The 15,877-nt window shown below is 53.1% G+C and overlaps 1 protein-coding gene across 2 annotated transcripts; it reads right to left on the reverse strand.

The window, feature by feature from the left end:
* Positions 1 to 229: 229 nt before the first annotated feature.
* On the reverse strand, positions 230 to 10,824 carry MLEC (malectin). 2 transcript variants are annotated; one of them, XM_065033246.1, is made up of 5 exons: positions 10,548 to 10,809; positions 7,097 to 7,275; positions 5,587 to 5,763; positions 5,383 to 5,440; positions 230 to 4,997 (listed from the first exon to the last, which is right to left on the reverse strand). In XM_065033246.1, the coding sequence occupies exons 1-5, from the start codon at positions 10,753 to 10,755 to the stop codon at positions 4,768 to 4,770; spliced, it is 852 nt and encodes a 283-aa protein (XP_064889318.1). In that variant the 5' UTR covers positions 10,756 to 10,809; the 3' UTR covers positions 230 to 4,767. The 2 variants fall into 2 exon arrangements, with proteins under 2 accessions (XP_064889318.1, XP_064889319.1); XM_065033247.1 differs by lacking the exons at positions 5,383 to 5,440; positions 5,587 to 5,763 and having other exon boundaries at positions 10,548 to 10,824.
* Positions 10,825 to 15,877: the final 5,053 nt, after the last annotated feature.

Raw genomic sequence — 15,877 nt, forward strand, 5'->3', positions numbered from 1 at the left:
AGCACAGGCAAGCACCACACATGATTGGGAACAACTCCAGGGCAGAGATTCCACGCTTCCTCGATTCACACTCTCCCCAGTTAAACTGGTTCAAGCTGTACTTTGCCCTTTGCCTTGAAACCTCCATCACCACACAAACTCTTTAGCAGAGACCTTCGATGTTTGCAAAAGATTATTCACATTTTCTAATCATCCAGCACTGTTTCTAGGAGAGAGGGAAGCACTTCCATTTTGTTGATTATTATTATTTTATTTTAATAAAGCACTTTTTGGGAAAAAAAAAATCAAAACCTCTCAATAACCTGCAGTAGCGTCCCGCTGATCAGCCTGGGGACAGTGCTGCCACATCCCTCCCCCTCCCACATCTTCCCCCCCATTCTCCAAAAATAGTATTTAATATACAGCAATAAACTCTGAGCAAGCCAGAGTCCCGGAAGACATGGACCTGCTTTCAGCTCTCCTGTCCAGCCCAGCACCACTTCAATGCGGTTGCTACTGTACTCCTGGGACAAAACCATTTGGATGCAGGCGAAAGGACGTGCTGCAGCCCCGCTGGGCAGCGCTCGACGCAGGGGTGCAAGCACAGGAGGCCTATTCGTGTAATCACGTCTCTCAACCTTCACAGCTCCAGCCTGGTGCTGTGTTTGTGCCGCTGAGAATACTTGTCTGAGCCTATCTGGGACGAGCCGGTGAAGACAGACTGGTGAAACCAGGCTGACGTTAAAAAAGCATCCTTGAATTGTATTAGACTTTGGCATTTGTTGTGGAGATGCAGAAGCGCCAGTAGGTAAATTAGCTCAGTGCTGGCCCAGCTCCCACTTCCCTTGGATCCTCAGCAAGGATATTTCTCTCCCGCCACATAAGTGCAAGAAGCAAACAGATGTCTCCCACATTTGAGCACCAAACAGAGCCTGACACACTTGGTACTTCGCAGCTGCTCAGAATCTCTCTCACATCAAGGGCTTAAGCTGCTTTGCTGGTCCTCTCCCTCCTCCTGCTGTTTTCCATCAAAGACAGGTCTGTTCAGCCCAGGCTTCCCATACCAAGACATTTCCCTGGCTGTTGCAATCCCATTTCAGCTTAAAGAAAGACTAAGGGTCTCTGCTCCCTGTTCAGATGCAAACAGTGCAGAGCAAGCCATTGGTGAGTGATTCTGGGGGGCAGGTCCCCCCAAGCCACACTCTGCACCCAGAAGCTCCAAGCACCATACAACTACCAGGACCCAGCCATGACTCACTCAGCTCTGAACCACACAGACACGCAGGCACCAGACTGTCTGGAAGTTCTCCATGCTGCCTTCGGGAGATTTCTAGGGGAGACCAGACCTGAAGGAGCTCTTCCAGTTCTTCTATCCCCTGCTAGGCTTTTTCTTCCATTGACCTCAAGGGCTGGTACCAAAGATACTCCCTCACACTTCTCTGCTTCAGCTGTGATCTCTGAAGTGGGGACAGTGAGACAGCCCGCAGCTGGTCACAAGGGCAGGGAATGCCTGTCCCTTAGGGAAAAAGAAAAAACAACTCAGAAGCTTCTTACAAAGAAAACAAAAAATTTAAAAAAAGCTTCTTCAAATAGACTTTTATTCAAAGCCTGAGACAAAGGCACCAAAAAGAGAAGGGAATTCATTTGGCTCTCTGCTCACTGCCACCTGGGATAGTCAAAAGAGTCAGAGCTGTTGACTTAATCACACACACAGAGAAGGGAAGGGTGGCCTGGCTTAAAGGTATGAAAGGAGGGGCAATTAAAACAGGCTTTGGAACAACTACCCTGAGGCTGGATCCAGGCCCAAAACACGATTGATGGTGTCATCTCCCCTTTATTAAGTAGAAGCTTTATTAAAATTGCCTTATCCACCCTTCTCTACACAACTGCTTCACCAATGAAGCCAGGGTCTGTTCTGACCCAGCTCCCCAGGCTGCTGCGCAGGGACACACGTGTCATCTGCCTGCTGCTGGCTGGAGGCAACAAAGCACAACCAGGCTTGTCTGTAACCTGTCAGGAGGGGATGGACCAACAAGGAAAACTGCTCATGGCACCACAACAGGGTCAGGAACCCGTCAGCCACCAACTTTGTAGTGAAAAAAGTGGATGAAAACTGAGCCAAAACAACTAAATTCAAGCCATGAAGGATGAACTATTCCTCCTCATTATTCTTATTCAAATAAGACAAATTCATTCCAACTGAGCAACTGGAACACAACAGCTCGCACCTGGCACAGCGTGGCCTTAGGGGCAGCTGGTGGCACCACACGGGCGGCCTGGCTGCCCGGAGAGGCAGGGATAAACTATCCTAGAAGTCTCATCTCCAACTTTGCACACCTAAACGCACACCCCTTTTCTCATGCTAGGCAAGGTGCAGAGTTACTGGGTGAGCCACTAGAAGCTGAGTGATTCTTTGCTCCAAGGATGCTCAAATAAAATGCAACCTAAAAGGCCTGGAGGAGAACAGCTCCTTACAGAGAAGCTTGCTTGCAAGCTCAGGTTCTTTGCTTAACAAATCAGCACAGTTCATGCTTCTCAAAACTGATAAAGATCTAAATGTCTCTGTGCTCCAGTTAAAGCAATCCCCCAAACACTGGAGAATCTCTGCAGGAACCAAACAAAACAGAGCTCATATTTTATAAGAGCTTTATAAGTACTAGTATTTGAACAGCAGCTAGAAGATAAAGCAGACAACTTCAAGCTTACTGTCTTTTCATCCTAAGTTTTGTTCTTAAGATCAGCTCTCTCTAAAGCCTGCCTTCTCCTTCCAGTGTGGCAAGGACCTTCTTGCTTCTCCCAAACTGGCTGTTACCACTTGTGCAATTGGAGAAAAAGTAATTAAGGCCCTACTGCTTGCTCTTTAGCTCACAGACGCAGAATTAGGGTCAGGCCTATAGCAGTGACGCACGCGATCAGAAAGGCAAGGTTCAGCGCCACTGCTGCGCAGAGCGGTGCTTTGACACCTCGTCCAGCTCCTGTTCTGGAGCTTGTGAGCTGGCAGCTCCTATCACTGCTTGAAGGTTAGGAGGAAGCAAAGGCTTCAGCTGCTTGAGCCCTGCAAAAGCAGAAAGGCTGCTCCTCTGCTTTCCTTTCCAGAAAGTAGGGAATTCTGCTGGCCCTTCTCAGCTCAAAGAAAGTCTGAGCCACTGCAGGGGAACAAACCCAATAACAATCGTAGGAAAACTCAGGGTCAGGGAGGAGCACCAGCAAGGAGGACATGGCTCAGTGCAGCTGCTCTGGGTAAAGAGAGGGCACTTCTGAGAACAACAGCGACAGCATGAGGTAAAGTGTTCTCTGAGCCCAGAGCTCACAAGGACCAAAGCTGACCTGCACGGGCCCACCCATGCCTGGGCCAGATCCTGCTCTGGCACACAAAACGTCTCCCACCAGCCAGAAACACTCAATATGTCAGAGGCCAGGACCAGGGGAAGTTAACTCCTTGGGGCCCACAGCTCTGGGTCAGCAGGTGCAGTGCGGACGTTTGCTCTGCTCAGCCTCTGTCAGACAAGCGCAGCCTCTGCATGTGGAAACAGAAGCCTCTTGCAGAAATATCCCTGGGGGAAGCGAGTGAGCTTGTCTCCAGTGTTCTGCTCACTTCCAGATCTCTGGAGGCCAGTAAACCACCTTGCTCTACAGTACTAAAACGCTGGACACTTGCCCCTTCACCACAGTGCCTGGACATGCAAACAGCCGTGCTAACTGAAGACACCAACCAGCTGCACCGCACTCCTCACTGCTGGCAGGCAAGCGTGGTCCCTGCGACAGGGAACAAGAGCTCACCGGGAGCATCTGCGAGGTTGCTCCGCTCTGTCCTACAGCACAGGAGGGGAGCAAACCGTTACAATGGCCAAGGAACAAGTCCAGAACTTCCTCTCTAGACCATCTGATTCTCAGCTTCTTCCAAAGGAGATGTCACTTGCTAGAAAAGGCAAAGCAAGGAACTGGGCTTAAAATTAAACCTTCAAAAAGAAAAGGATATTAAAGGAAACAAGAGCCATAATCAATACAGAAAACAAGTGCATCGGATCTGACGCTAACAACGTCAGCCTCTCACAGGCTACGGCAGAATCCTTCTGCAACGGATCTAGCATTACAATTGTCAAACTAGGAAAGTCTCTCCCAACCGGTGCAGCAAATCAGGCCAGATAAATCCCTCTGCTCCTGGCGCAGCTTGCACTCTGAGGAGGGAAACGTCTCCGCAGAGGCTGAGCAGCTAGCTGGAGTCTTGGTATGTTTATGCAGGCAAGTACCATACATTGTGTCGCACGCATTCACAGAGACGCTGAGCCAGGCTCCATCCTCCAGTCGTTAGTCACCCAGTGGCACACAACACTTCCACGCTCCTGGACAAAAAGTGTACCCAGGCCTGGTTTTAGGAGCTGCTTCCCTGCTTAAGGAACCATATTCCACCCAGCAAAGGCAGTGATCTTGCAGCACAGGGCATTCTCTCAATGTGGGACATGGCCCGGGACTGCTGGCATCAGCTTCCAACAGCCCAACACACAGACAGCCAGGACTCAGCTTACTCTTGGATGCCCCAGGGAGGATCGGAGGCTGCACATGGTGCGAGGGGAAGGCGAGGGCCTCGCTGCTTGCTGGCAGGGGGAAGGTAAGCTCCCTTTTACCTGGACCTTCTATTCATTCCAAATGAATCATCTTTTCTTTTTTTTAATCTTTTTTTTTTTTTTTTCCTTAAATTATGAACAATATGGAGAAATTGAAAGCAACCGTGTTTGGTCCAACTCCTTCCCTCCCAGCCCCTTGTCTGATGCTCTGTGGGGCTTGCTCTCACAATCGGCAGAGGCAGAAGAGGGTAGGAATGAAGACACCAAAGGCCACCAATATAGGAAACATGAGGCTGCTGTTGTCCGAGGCATAGGGGTTTGGTGTGCGCGGGCCTGACTGAACCCGGTTCTTATTTGCCTGTTTTTTAACACTGGAGCCATCGTCATATTCATCTTCATCATCATCATCTTCTTTTTTCTCCAGACCCGGGTGCGGCTGCAGCTTTGGAACATCTGTTAGACAAGACAAAAGGCAGGATGTAACCTGGGAAATCACCCAAGTCACTCCAATCCTCTCTCCCCGATCCAGCACACACAACAGCAACAGGGCACCTGACACCACATCAACACCACAGCCAGAACACCCCAGGAAACATGAGCATCCTCTCACAGATTGCTGCTTCTTAGTCAAAAAATGACGCAGCTTTGTGCATTCTGAGGAGTAGGAGGACACTACACACCTATTTCTTTCTGCAACTGCACTCTGTGGGAAAGTGCTGAGAGAGAAGGAAATTTGGCAGAAGTGGGTCAGCAAGAGCTATCTATGATCTCATGGTCTGAGAAGCAACAGGCTGCTCTCCAAGGGGGAAGAGCCTCCTGGCTCAAAAACCGTGCTTACCTTCCACTGTTCCTTGCAGGATGTACAGGGCACAGATTTTTGGATTGTCATAGTAGCCCTAGAGAAAGCAAATTAGGAGTCAGTGCTGCAGCTCTGAGGTAAGAAATATCCTCCCCCGCCTACCGTCACCTCTCCCACCCCAGCATGCAGCTGGGTAAAAAGAAGAAAAGGAAGATCAGGGCTCAGCCCAGCAAAGCGTATTACCTTTACAAACTCAATGTGGAGCTTTCCTGTGAATGTTGAAACCTCTCCCTGGACACTCAGTTTCCCCTTTTTGATACTCATGGGAATGATCTCATCATGAGCTGTGCTGTGGCCAACTCTGTCAAAAATGTCCAAGTCCTTCACCACCACGTGGCCATTCAAGCGAACATCAAATACCTTCAGGGCGGAAGAAATGACAGTGTGTCAGGACGGATTCAGGCACATGGAGGTTGAAAGGGGAACAGAACATGAAAGTCTCTGCTTGTCATGCACCCAGGACCAGAAAGCATTGCAGCAAGCACTGTTCCACCACACATGCTGCACCCCCTTGGGAAGGACTCAGAGCCCAAAAGCAGCCAGGTAAAGACACTGAATAATTAACATTGCTTTCAAATACCTCAAAACCTGCCTTCACCTTTTAAATAACCCCTATGTCTGCTGTTCAGAACCGAGGACAGCACAATTTTATTCTGGTTTGTTCACACTTTTCTTTCCAGCTACTGAGGACCTGCTCCTGCTGCCTCGGGGTGGCTGCGGCACACCACACCCGAGGGAGTTAAGCCATGTCTAACTGACGGCCTGCAGCAGAGAAGAGGAAACAAGCTGGTGAAGCACACAGGGTTTGAAGGAGATAAAATGTTGAACTGCTAACCGCATCTGTGAATTTAGAGTGAAAGTTCTCCTCAGGGCCGTAATGACTCAAACTTCACTCAGCACCTGGGGAATCCCAGCGGAACCACATGAAGGAAGAGGAAGCAAAGCGCCTCAGCCCTTCGGTTTAATCTGAGGCTGCTTTTTGCATCCAGTCTGTAAGGCAGCCCCACCAGTTCTGTTCCCTGAAATACTGCTCTGGTAGGAAGGCAGCACAGTGCTTAAGGAGCAGGGTTGATGGAGCCAAGGGAAAGCCAGACTAAAACACACACCACTTCTCCCCCAGTTCATCACAGGGCCTTGAGTTCTTTGTGCTCCTGCTTCCACATCTATACATGAGGGATTTCAAAAGCGAGCAAGGATTATTCTTCTCTAAAGAGCAATAAAGAGGATAGAAACTAACTCTGGCTTTTGGGATCAGTTTGAACCAGTATCAAGTCTTATTACATTTGTAAAAATTGTTTTGAGTAGGTTATTTAACCCAGATCACTTCTCTGATACTTCCTTTAGCACAGGCGTGCCGTCAGGTCAGGAACAAGCGTTCAGGAAAAAGGCAAAACCACTTCTTCTCAAAGCCAGCACAGCCTAAACAGATCATAAAACTCTAGTGCTAGTTATGTTTAGTTGCGCATGTTTGTTTGAATACTTTGTAATGCAATTTTCCAGGCCAACTGTGTGTCTGGAATGTGGAAGAGAGCTCAAAGTTTCAGAGCCCATGAGAGCTCCAGGAATGAAGTTACCCAATTAGTGCCTTACTTCACTCCTTTCTCCAGCACACAGAGCAGCAGAGGCAGCCTGGACATGCACAGTCTTAGCCAGGAGCTTGCATCACAGACACAGGCAAGGAGCTGTTGTTTACCTTCTGTTGAGACTGTGCAAAATAGACCTCTGCAAACTTCAACACCAGCACGTAGTCACCCTCCTCTTTGATGGGAACTTCGTAGCCAAAGGTTTCCTCGTTGTAACGCTCTGTCTGGTACAGAATCTGATCTTCTGCGTTGGACCGCAAGATTGGCAGCTTCATCCCATAGTCAGAAGCTGGGATGCAAGCACAAAACAGTGAGAGGAAGGGTTAATTTCTGAGGCACATGTAAGAGACACTTTATTTACTCCTGAAGCATTTAACTCCCTAAGTGGCACTTAAGCCCTCTTGTCAGACCTGTCTCCCCTCCTGGCTCCAACCAGGAAGAAGCACCACTGGAGCAGAAGCAGAAGTAGCCAAAGCCCCAGAACCTGGGGAAAAACAAGCCTGGGCTTGCTGCAGTCTAAAATACAGTAAACTCACTTGCACCATTTCAGAAAGAAGAGTCTGTTTCACAAACAGTGGTAAAGGACTTGGCCATTGACTCCTGCTTCAAAGAGGAAAAACACCTAGAATATTTTTACAACACTTTCAAATTACAAACTCTGAGTACGAAAACAAAGCAGTCAGGTAGGCCTGACTCAACTCATTTATTCAACATACTTGAATTTAGCGGTCAATGGCACCAGGTTATAGAGACCCATCCTCCTCAAGTGAAAACCTGGGGAATGGCAGATGGGTGAAAAGCATTAGACATCTTACAAAACCCTTTCTTCTCACCACAGCCACACAATACCTGCTGGCTTGAAGACAGGAAGAAGGAAGCAAGAAAGATACATGAGGGTTTCAAGAGCATCAGCAGCTCCATCAGCTGCTGTTCACACAGGCACCCAGCTGAAACAAGTGCTGCCTGCAGGCACCCGAACTGGCCCTTGAGAAGGGCCCAAACATTCCCAAACTGGACAATACCTTAGAAAATAACAGAAGTCCTAAAGTTTGCTTCTTCTCTGTCATTATTTCAGCACCCCTAGAGCACAGATCTTAACCAAGTTGACATTTTATTGTGTCAGGGTTACTGTACAAACGCAAACTGATGCATGCCTCGGGAGCTCAGATCAAGCAATAACCCAGCAAAGCAGGGGCAGGAGGGAAAACTGTGGATACCCCCTGCCCACTGGCACGTGAGTCAGGAGAAGCTGATCCAGACCAAGTTCTCTGCTGGCACTTGCCACTTCCACCCCCATTTCCACGGGAACAGACACTATGCTGGCCAAGACAAAGCAAGAACTACTAACCCGGCGCATGCTGCCAAAGGTGGAGCCAATGCAAACGAGCAAGAGGAAATTAATGCCAGTTCTTAGTCTCCTGTTTCACACACAGACCATCTTCTGCTTCTCTTTACCACTCAAACCTGGGCACAAAGGCTGAAGACTCTGAATCACCAGAAACAGAGGGTGAAAAGTTTAACCTGTCCTCCCACATGGGTATTTCTGGCCAACTACAGATTACAGTGACAGCAAACCAAGGACTCCAGAGAAGTCAGCTCCTTTTGGAGGAAAGCCTGCACAGGAAGAAAGTATTTTAATAGCCAGGAAGGTAACTGGAGAGGAAGACCCATCACCTGCGTATCTGAGGTCTGTTGACAGAGCTCTGGAAGTGAGCTTGATTTCACAGTGCTGAGGCAGCTCAGCAAGAGGAGCAGTACACATTAAGATGCAACTCAACTCTGTTCAGCACCTGGCTATTCTGTAATTGCCATCAGCACATTTTGTCCTTTAGGGCACAGCGTCTGAACTGAGGCTTTAAAAGAAGAAGAGGTCTTAATTTGCCCAGAGGCAGTACAGCCCAGTAACACTATCCCCAGGTCGTTTCCTCCCGGTCAGCCACATATTTCTGCTGTAGCCATTACATGCCTATCAACACAGAGAGGAGTCCAGAGTAAACCCAACAATGGTGCAATAAAAAGCCATTGAGGGAACAGCAGCTGAGAGCTCAAAGGGGTAAAGTCTCCTCTGCTGTGCCTGGCACTGCTGGCTGAAGCAGGGTGGCTGTAGCAGCCTGCTGTTCAGAGGAGACACCACAGGCTTTCCCCAAAAGAAGAACATGTCACAGTGTGCTTGAAAAAGACCCTTTTTTTCCTCCTCAACTCAAACTGTTCAAGTCCACAAGGGCATTCTCCTTCAAGGCACACAAGTGAGAGGTGTGCGAAGGGAAGCTGACCCACAGCAATCGGGGCACGTTCTGTGACTGGGTCACCAGCTTCCACAGGGTGACAAACACCCGACAAGCTGCACAAGTATCTAAACATGACCTCCCCTGTAGGCACTGTACCCAAAAGGCTCACTGCTTGGGATGGTGTTTGCATCATGTGAGCAACAGCAGTCCCAGCTGTATGGCACAGGGCAGTTCTCACCATCTGACATGGAAACGGTGAAGGTTAGACCTGAAAGTCAGCAGACAGCTTATCTTACCAGCGCTCCATTACTCACCTAACAGCGGAAGCAGCCCAGCACAGCTAACTTTTCAATATATTTGTGAATCAACTAAGCTTTGGTGCACCAGTCATCAGAAAAAGGCAAAATTCATGCAACCCGAGCAGTTTCAGGGGAAGCAGGAAAAGGTAACCCAATATAGCAGTTCTTCATCCCACCTTCCCGGTAAACAGAAGCTTTTACTGATTCAGTGGTTAGAGCAGCTGATCATATCCCATCTACTTCTGCTTCTGTCCCAGCCCTGCTCTGGAACACCCTGCCAGGAGCAGAGCTCAGCTGCTCAGTGCACAGCCCAGCCAGCTCCATCCCAGCCCGCGATGCTCCCCGTGGGGAGCGGGCACCACCCCGCACCGCGAGCGGCCCAGCTGCGCAGAGCGGGCAAGGCACGTTCTCACTTGGAGCGCTGCAGACCGGGCTTCAAACCGGCAGACCTCGCCGTGGAAACTGGGGTGTTCCGGTGGAAAATAGAACAAGAGGAGCCAGGCGGCTTCATGCGGCCGGCTTGGCAGCCGGAGCGCTCCCCTCGCCTTTCCAGCCGAAATTCCACTCCGGCCCGCGAGGAGCGGCTTCCCCTCCGGCATTACACAACCCGCAGCCCCAGGCCGGGAACGCCGGGAGCCCGCAGGGCTCATCCCGCCGGTGGGGGTGCAGCCCCGGGCCGGGCCTGGCGAGAGCACCGGGTGGCCGCGGGCTCGGCGGGTGACAAGTGCCGCTGGGGGGCCGGGCCGGAGCTCCCTGCGGGTCCCCGCTGCCCCCCCGCCGCTCCCTCCGCCAGACCGGGCCCGGGCGGCTGAGGGAGAGCAGCCCCCGCCCGGGGGCCTGCCCGGGCCACCGCGGCTCTGCCGAGAGACCCTCTGACCCTCGGCGGCGGGACGGCAGCGATGGGACGCGGGTCCCGAGTTCCCGCTGACACGGCCGGGCCTGGCCGCCCCCGGCGGAGCTGAGCGGAGCTGAGAGCGGCCCCACCGCCCACCGCCGCCGGCTGCCCGCGCGGCACCGCGTCCCCCCGCCCTCACCTCGGCCCACGCGGCCCTCGAGCGGGTCCTTGCGGAAGTGGATGCCGTTCACGTCCACATGGGCATCGCCGCCCGCGTTGACGGCCCAGACGACGCTGTCGGCGAGCCCGCCCGCCGCGCCCCGCAGCAGCAGCAGCGGCAGCAGCAGCAGCGGCAGCAGCACCAAGGGCGGCAGCAGCGGCGCCCCGCGCGCCCCGGCGCCCACCATCTCGGGCTCCCGGCGCCGCTCCCGCCGCCCGCCCCTTCCTGCCGCCGCCAGGGGGCAGCCTACCCCGCTGCTGGGGCGGGACGCGCGCAGGCCAATCCGTGCCCCGCAACGCGAATATTAATTCTCTGCCCGCCTGCCATTAGGCGACCGCTGGCCTGTATCTGCATATTCATAACATGCCGGACCAATGGGCGACGGGAGCGGGCGAGCAGGTTTGGTTGAGAGGCGAGGGGACGGCGGCGCGCTGCGGCGGGAGGCGTGTCCGGCGGGAGCGGAGCGGGCCGGCCCGAAGCGGAACGGGGAGTCCGTCCCTGCGAGCCGCGAGTGCCCAGGACCGGTACCGCTCGCTCGGGAAGGGGAGCGAGGGCAGAACCGACTCCCCCGGGGAGGAACGGCAGGGAGGAACCAGGCTTCCCAGCGACATCTCTGGAGCGGGGCCGCAGGCCGGCGAGCTCCCCTCAGCGCTGGACGCCTGAGGGAACAGCCCCGCCCCCTCCGTCCCTCCAATCAGGGAGCTCCAGCGCGGCCGGAACGCAAGGCACTGTGGGACGGCGGCGGGAAGCGCGGGGCCGTTGGGTTACCGAGGCAACGGGCGGCGCTGCGGCGGCACCGGAGCGGGAGCGGCCCAGGGCCCGCGGGCCGTGAGGGGTCGGTGCGGGCCGTGAGGGGTCGGTGCGGGCCGTGAGGGGTCGGTGCGGGCCAGGCACGGCCGCGGCGCTCGGGGAAGCGACTGGGAGCGGAGCTGGGGGACTGGGAGCCATGGCGCACGGGGAAAGGCAGCTGCCGGGCCGGCCGGTGAGGAGCGGGACAGCTGGGTGTCGTGCGACCCTTTCGGCTCACAACAATCCGCTTGGAAAGTACAACCGGCAATACAAGAGTAAGGTGGGGGGGCTGACCAGCTAACTGTTACATGGCCAGCGACTTTTCTCCGTGTGTTGCATTTTACAGAACGTAAGATCCTGGATTTATTTCTGGAGGGCCTTGGGGAGGGCTGGAGTGAGACATCACAGATAGAGATCGGATAAAACTCACTACACAGCGTGCAGGTGCAAATAAAGTAACGTTTGCCCCTCTGTCTGGTCTCGGTGTTCCTCAAAGCTCCAGACGCCAGCCAAGCCTCGTGTCTGCACTTTGGTCACCAGCTGCATTAGCAGCAGCTGCTCCTAAGTCCCAATGACGTTTTATTAATTTAGGGCTTCTATAATGCATTTATCTTTATAAATAAAGGCTGAGAGCTGCAGATTGTGAATTAAGTGGGCTTTTTGCTTTTGTAACGTACCTCAGAGACCTCTTAACAGGACACAGCCTTGGAGCAGTGAAGACACTGCTGCTGGGAAGAGCAGCTCCTGAAACTGCAAGGTGGCTTAGGAAACCACATGCAGAAAAGTGCTGTAAAACACACACTTAGCACCTCTCCAGGTTAAGCCACCTCACGCTGGCTCCTGGCAAATCATCTCAGCGTTACAGACCCCAGCCCTGGCAGCCTCTGATCAAATCCAGGCTAATCTCCCGTACCCCTGCTGTGTTTGTGACCTGTTGGGTGCCCCCCAAGTTCCGTGAGCAAAGGAGTGCAAGCAGCCATGGCCAGAACAATGCTGTCCAGTTGGTGAGGCGGAGGGAGGTCTCATTAGAGCTCATTTGTACTGATTACAGATGATCCACCCTAATCACTCAAGATTTCTCAGCTTAAACTGTGATGAGCTTGGGTCAGAAGCACAATTTCAAAGCACATAAACGCTCTGTGTGTCACCAGGTTACTGCCACAAGCTGCGAAAGTGAAGTGAGAAGAGGGACGGTGTGAGTCGCCAGTGGGGCTGAGGTTACGACCAGCGATGTCCAGGGGTGCGAATCTTCATATTTCGTGGTGGGGCCTCCGCTGCCTCGGTGGGCACAGGGGCCGTGCAGCTGGTGATGGGGACTCCATCACAAACCCAGCACCAAACTGCTCAACCCACACCAAATGTGCCCACGAGCAGGAATTCAGACATAAACAACTTTTAGATATGACCCAGACAGATCCCTCAGCTGAAGGGACCTCTTTGGTCCCAGATGTGTACAAGGGCAGCTGGAAACCAACCCAGCTCATCCCCTGCCCTGGGAGTGTCAGCAGGGGCTCTCGGGCTTGTGCCAACCCTGAGGTCCCTGTTAAGTGCTCCCAGGGTTCCTGCACATCTCACAGGGAAATACCATCAACTCAAAAAGAGAGGAGTTTCCTTGGAGGAGTTCCCCTCACTGGGCAGAGAGTACACCCCCCTCTCTTTCCCCTCCGTCCACGGACTCAGCCTTTTTAGAGGGCAAGGCACCGAGCATTGCAATAGCTCCTCTGCCTCCCCAGTCACAGCATCCTCTCATAACCAGCCTGGGTGATTATTTCCCAACAGTCAGCAGCACATCATGAAGCAAGAGGGATTAACTGAGCTGCAGCAAGTGAGGAGGGACAGTGGCTGTGCCTGTCGGGTGCAGGAGGAGCACTCACAGCTGGGTCTGCCATGTCCTACGCTGCCGCTCCTGAATTGTGACTTGTGCCATCTTGTGCCCCAGATGTCAAAGGCTCTGTATCCTGTTACTAATCCACTGAGCCACCAGTCCCTCGGTGCACCTGGATTTACACCAGTAACCTACAAGTGAAAGGCTCAGGGCTGTCTTCTCAATCCTTTGATCTCTCCCTGTCCCCCTGGCAGCTGTGCCAAAATGACTCTCAGTATTGCACCGGTCCAGCCTGATCTACAGCCCTGATCAACCACAAGCAGTGAGGGGCACATGTTTTGGGTATCAGCCATTTCCTGCAGGAAAAAAGGGATTGGGACTTGGGATGTCCAAAAAGAGCAGCGGAGATGTGTGGGTCAGAATCAACAAGACATCTAAAGTCAATGTGAGCAGCCCCACTGCCCGGCCCTGCTCCCAGCGCTGTGGGGCTCGGGTGCCCAGAGGGGACTGGCTCTGCCCTGCTGTGTGGAGCTATTTGGAAGCCTCCTTGGTACCCGATTGGAGATGAAAGCAAAGGATTATCTCTTGAATTAGATTATTTAGATTGGAACTTTAATCTCTGACCCCGTCTGCACAAGAAAATAGTAAAACTCCCTATGATTATTTGGGGTTTGTTGTGCAAGGAAAACCAGGCTTGCAGCAAGAGCTTCTGCTGGAAGGAAAAATAAATTAGTGCTTTGGAGACCTGCCCTGTCTGACCTGTTCACTGTTTCATGTAAAGACCTGGCAGAAAAGAGCTATGGATAATTTGGCAGAGGCCCAGATTTCCTCAGAAGTAGCTGTGGCTCCAGGACTGCCTCTGCAATGACACAAAGGTGTCCTGTAGCCACCCTTCCTCGAGCACCGGTGTCCCTGCGTTTCTGGGGAAGAGAAACAAAGCTTTGCCGTGGCACAAATACCAGGACTAAGTGAAAACGGCAGTAGCTCTCACAGAACATCACCAGCCACCGTGACGCTGCGCTGTGGAGCAGTGCAGCCTCTAGAAATGGGTTTACAATTTTAAATAAATTAAGACTCTGTCCTGCCATCTGCCGCTGCGGGCAAAGGATGCGGCTGCTGGGTGCAGGACGCAGGGACAAGCGGGCAGAAGCAGCCACCGTGCTTGTCACCACTGACTGTCCGTCGGGCTTGTGCATGCTGGCTTGTGCCCTGGGTCGTCACTGGTCCCCACGGGCTGGCACAGTCCCTCACATACAGGCGAGCAGCGCAGCTGCCCTGCTCTGCGTGCACACACACACATCTTCCTCAGCAGGTTCCACTGTAAGTGAAGCACGTTTGTGTGCCAACACTCCTACGGCAGACACAAGCCTGCACAGGTCTCTCCCTCTCCAGTATTATCCCAAGTACATATTATATATAACTTAGCAGGACTCTGGACCCTGTTCAGTTTATCACCCTACTCTCCTAAGCACAATACAGCTCAGCTGCTGTACCAGTAAACATGGAGATCTGTAAATATCCATTTTCCAATTTCTTGGCTCACACCCACATTTCTAAGACAGGACCAGCTCCATAGATACACACACATAGTTTGCATACACCCACTTGCAAACAAACTCTTCTGCTGCTGCACTCCCGGGTACCTATCTGCACTCCCTGCTTCATGCGCACACACGCAAACCTTTCCCAGTGCACATGTCTGTGCAAACACAAGTGCACACACACAAATATAAACACAGTTCTTCCATTGCTGGGGTATCGGCCATCGCTGCAGCTATGCTGGTTGGCACAGCAACAGGAAAGCAGAAGAGAAAATCCTCCGCTGGGACACAGATTTGTGGAGCCTGAGAGTCTGAAAGGAAACCTGGGAAGTGAAAGATTTGAGATGGTGGAAGCAGGAGGATATTGGTCCCTAAACTTCCAGTTGGAGTACAAGGGCAACTGAAAGGAAAACAGCTCCCAGTCACGTAAGGAACACACAGCAATGATGATGCCCTTTGAAGCCAAGCAGAAATTCATCCTGGCAAGTTGTGACTGAGCTTCTGCATGGAGAAGGGGGACAACTGTAGGTCTGGCAGAGTCGCGAAGGGAGCAGGAGGCTGGGAGCATCCTGGGGAAAGGGAAGGAGGACGAGCATCTGAGGTGTCTGTGAGCATCTGGCAGGGCCCAGAGGCCGCTGTTGTCACCGCCGCAGCCACGTGCAGCACTTTTGGGAGTGAACAAGCTGGAGAGTGGGGCATTGCCACACAAGGAGGCTTCTGGCCAACCCCCAGCACCAAGTGTCACAGTTCTCCCGCAGCACAGCCACTGCTGTGCACACGAAGTCGTGTTTGAAACAGACTGAAAAGGGGAGGTGGGCTATTGCTGCCTGTCCCCCTCCCACCCAGCCCCCCTCTCTACCCTTTCTCCCATTGCTCCTGGCCCCACCGCCACAGGGGCTCTCACCTTGCAAGCCAGGGGGGTGCAGATGTGGGGACCCTCCACATTGCCCTAAGAGGCACCCCCAGGCCGCTTTGCCATGAGGACGGCAGGAGGGAGGACAGGGCCTGCCGCAGGCTCCGGGGCTGGCGGTGCCCCCCTTCCTGCAGCAAGGACTTGCCTCTGCACCCCGGCGCAGACATCGCTGTGCGCATCTGCCGCAGCCCTTCTCCCCCAGCCCAGCCACCACCTCTCACAGGGACACCCAGGCTCCACA

Source organism: Columba livia, chromosome 17 (assembly GCF_036013475.1).
Source record: "Columba livia isolate bColLiv1 breed racing homer chromosome 17, bColLiv1.pat.W.v2, whole genome shotgun sequence".
Taxonomy (NCBI): Eukaryota; Metazoa; Chordata; class Aves; order Columbiformes; family Columbidae; genus Columba; species Columba livia.

Coding starts and splice junctions, on each gene's coding strand:
- MLEC (XM_065033246.1), bottom strand. CDS start 10,755: ATGGTGGGCGCCGGGGCGCGCGGGGCGCCGCTGCTGCCGCCCTTGGTG. Junction 7,276..10,547: donor CGAGGGCCGCGTGGGCCGAG/GTGAGGGCGGGG, acceptor CTTGCATCCCAG/CTTCTGACTATGGGATGAAG. Junction 4,998..5,382: donor CCTGCAAGGAACAGTGGAAG/GTAAGCACGGTT, acceptor CTTGTCTAACAG/ATGTTCCAAAGCTGCAGCCG.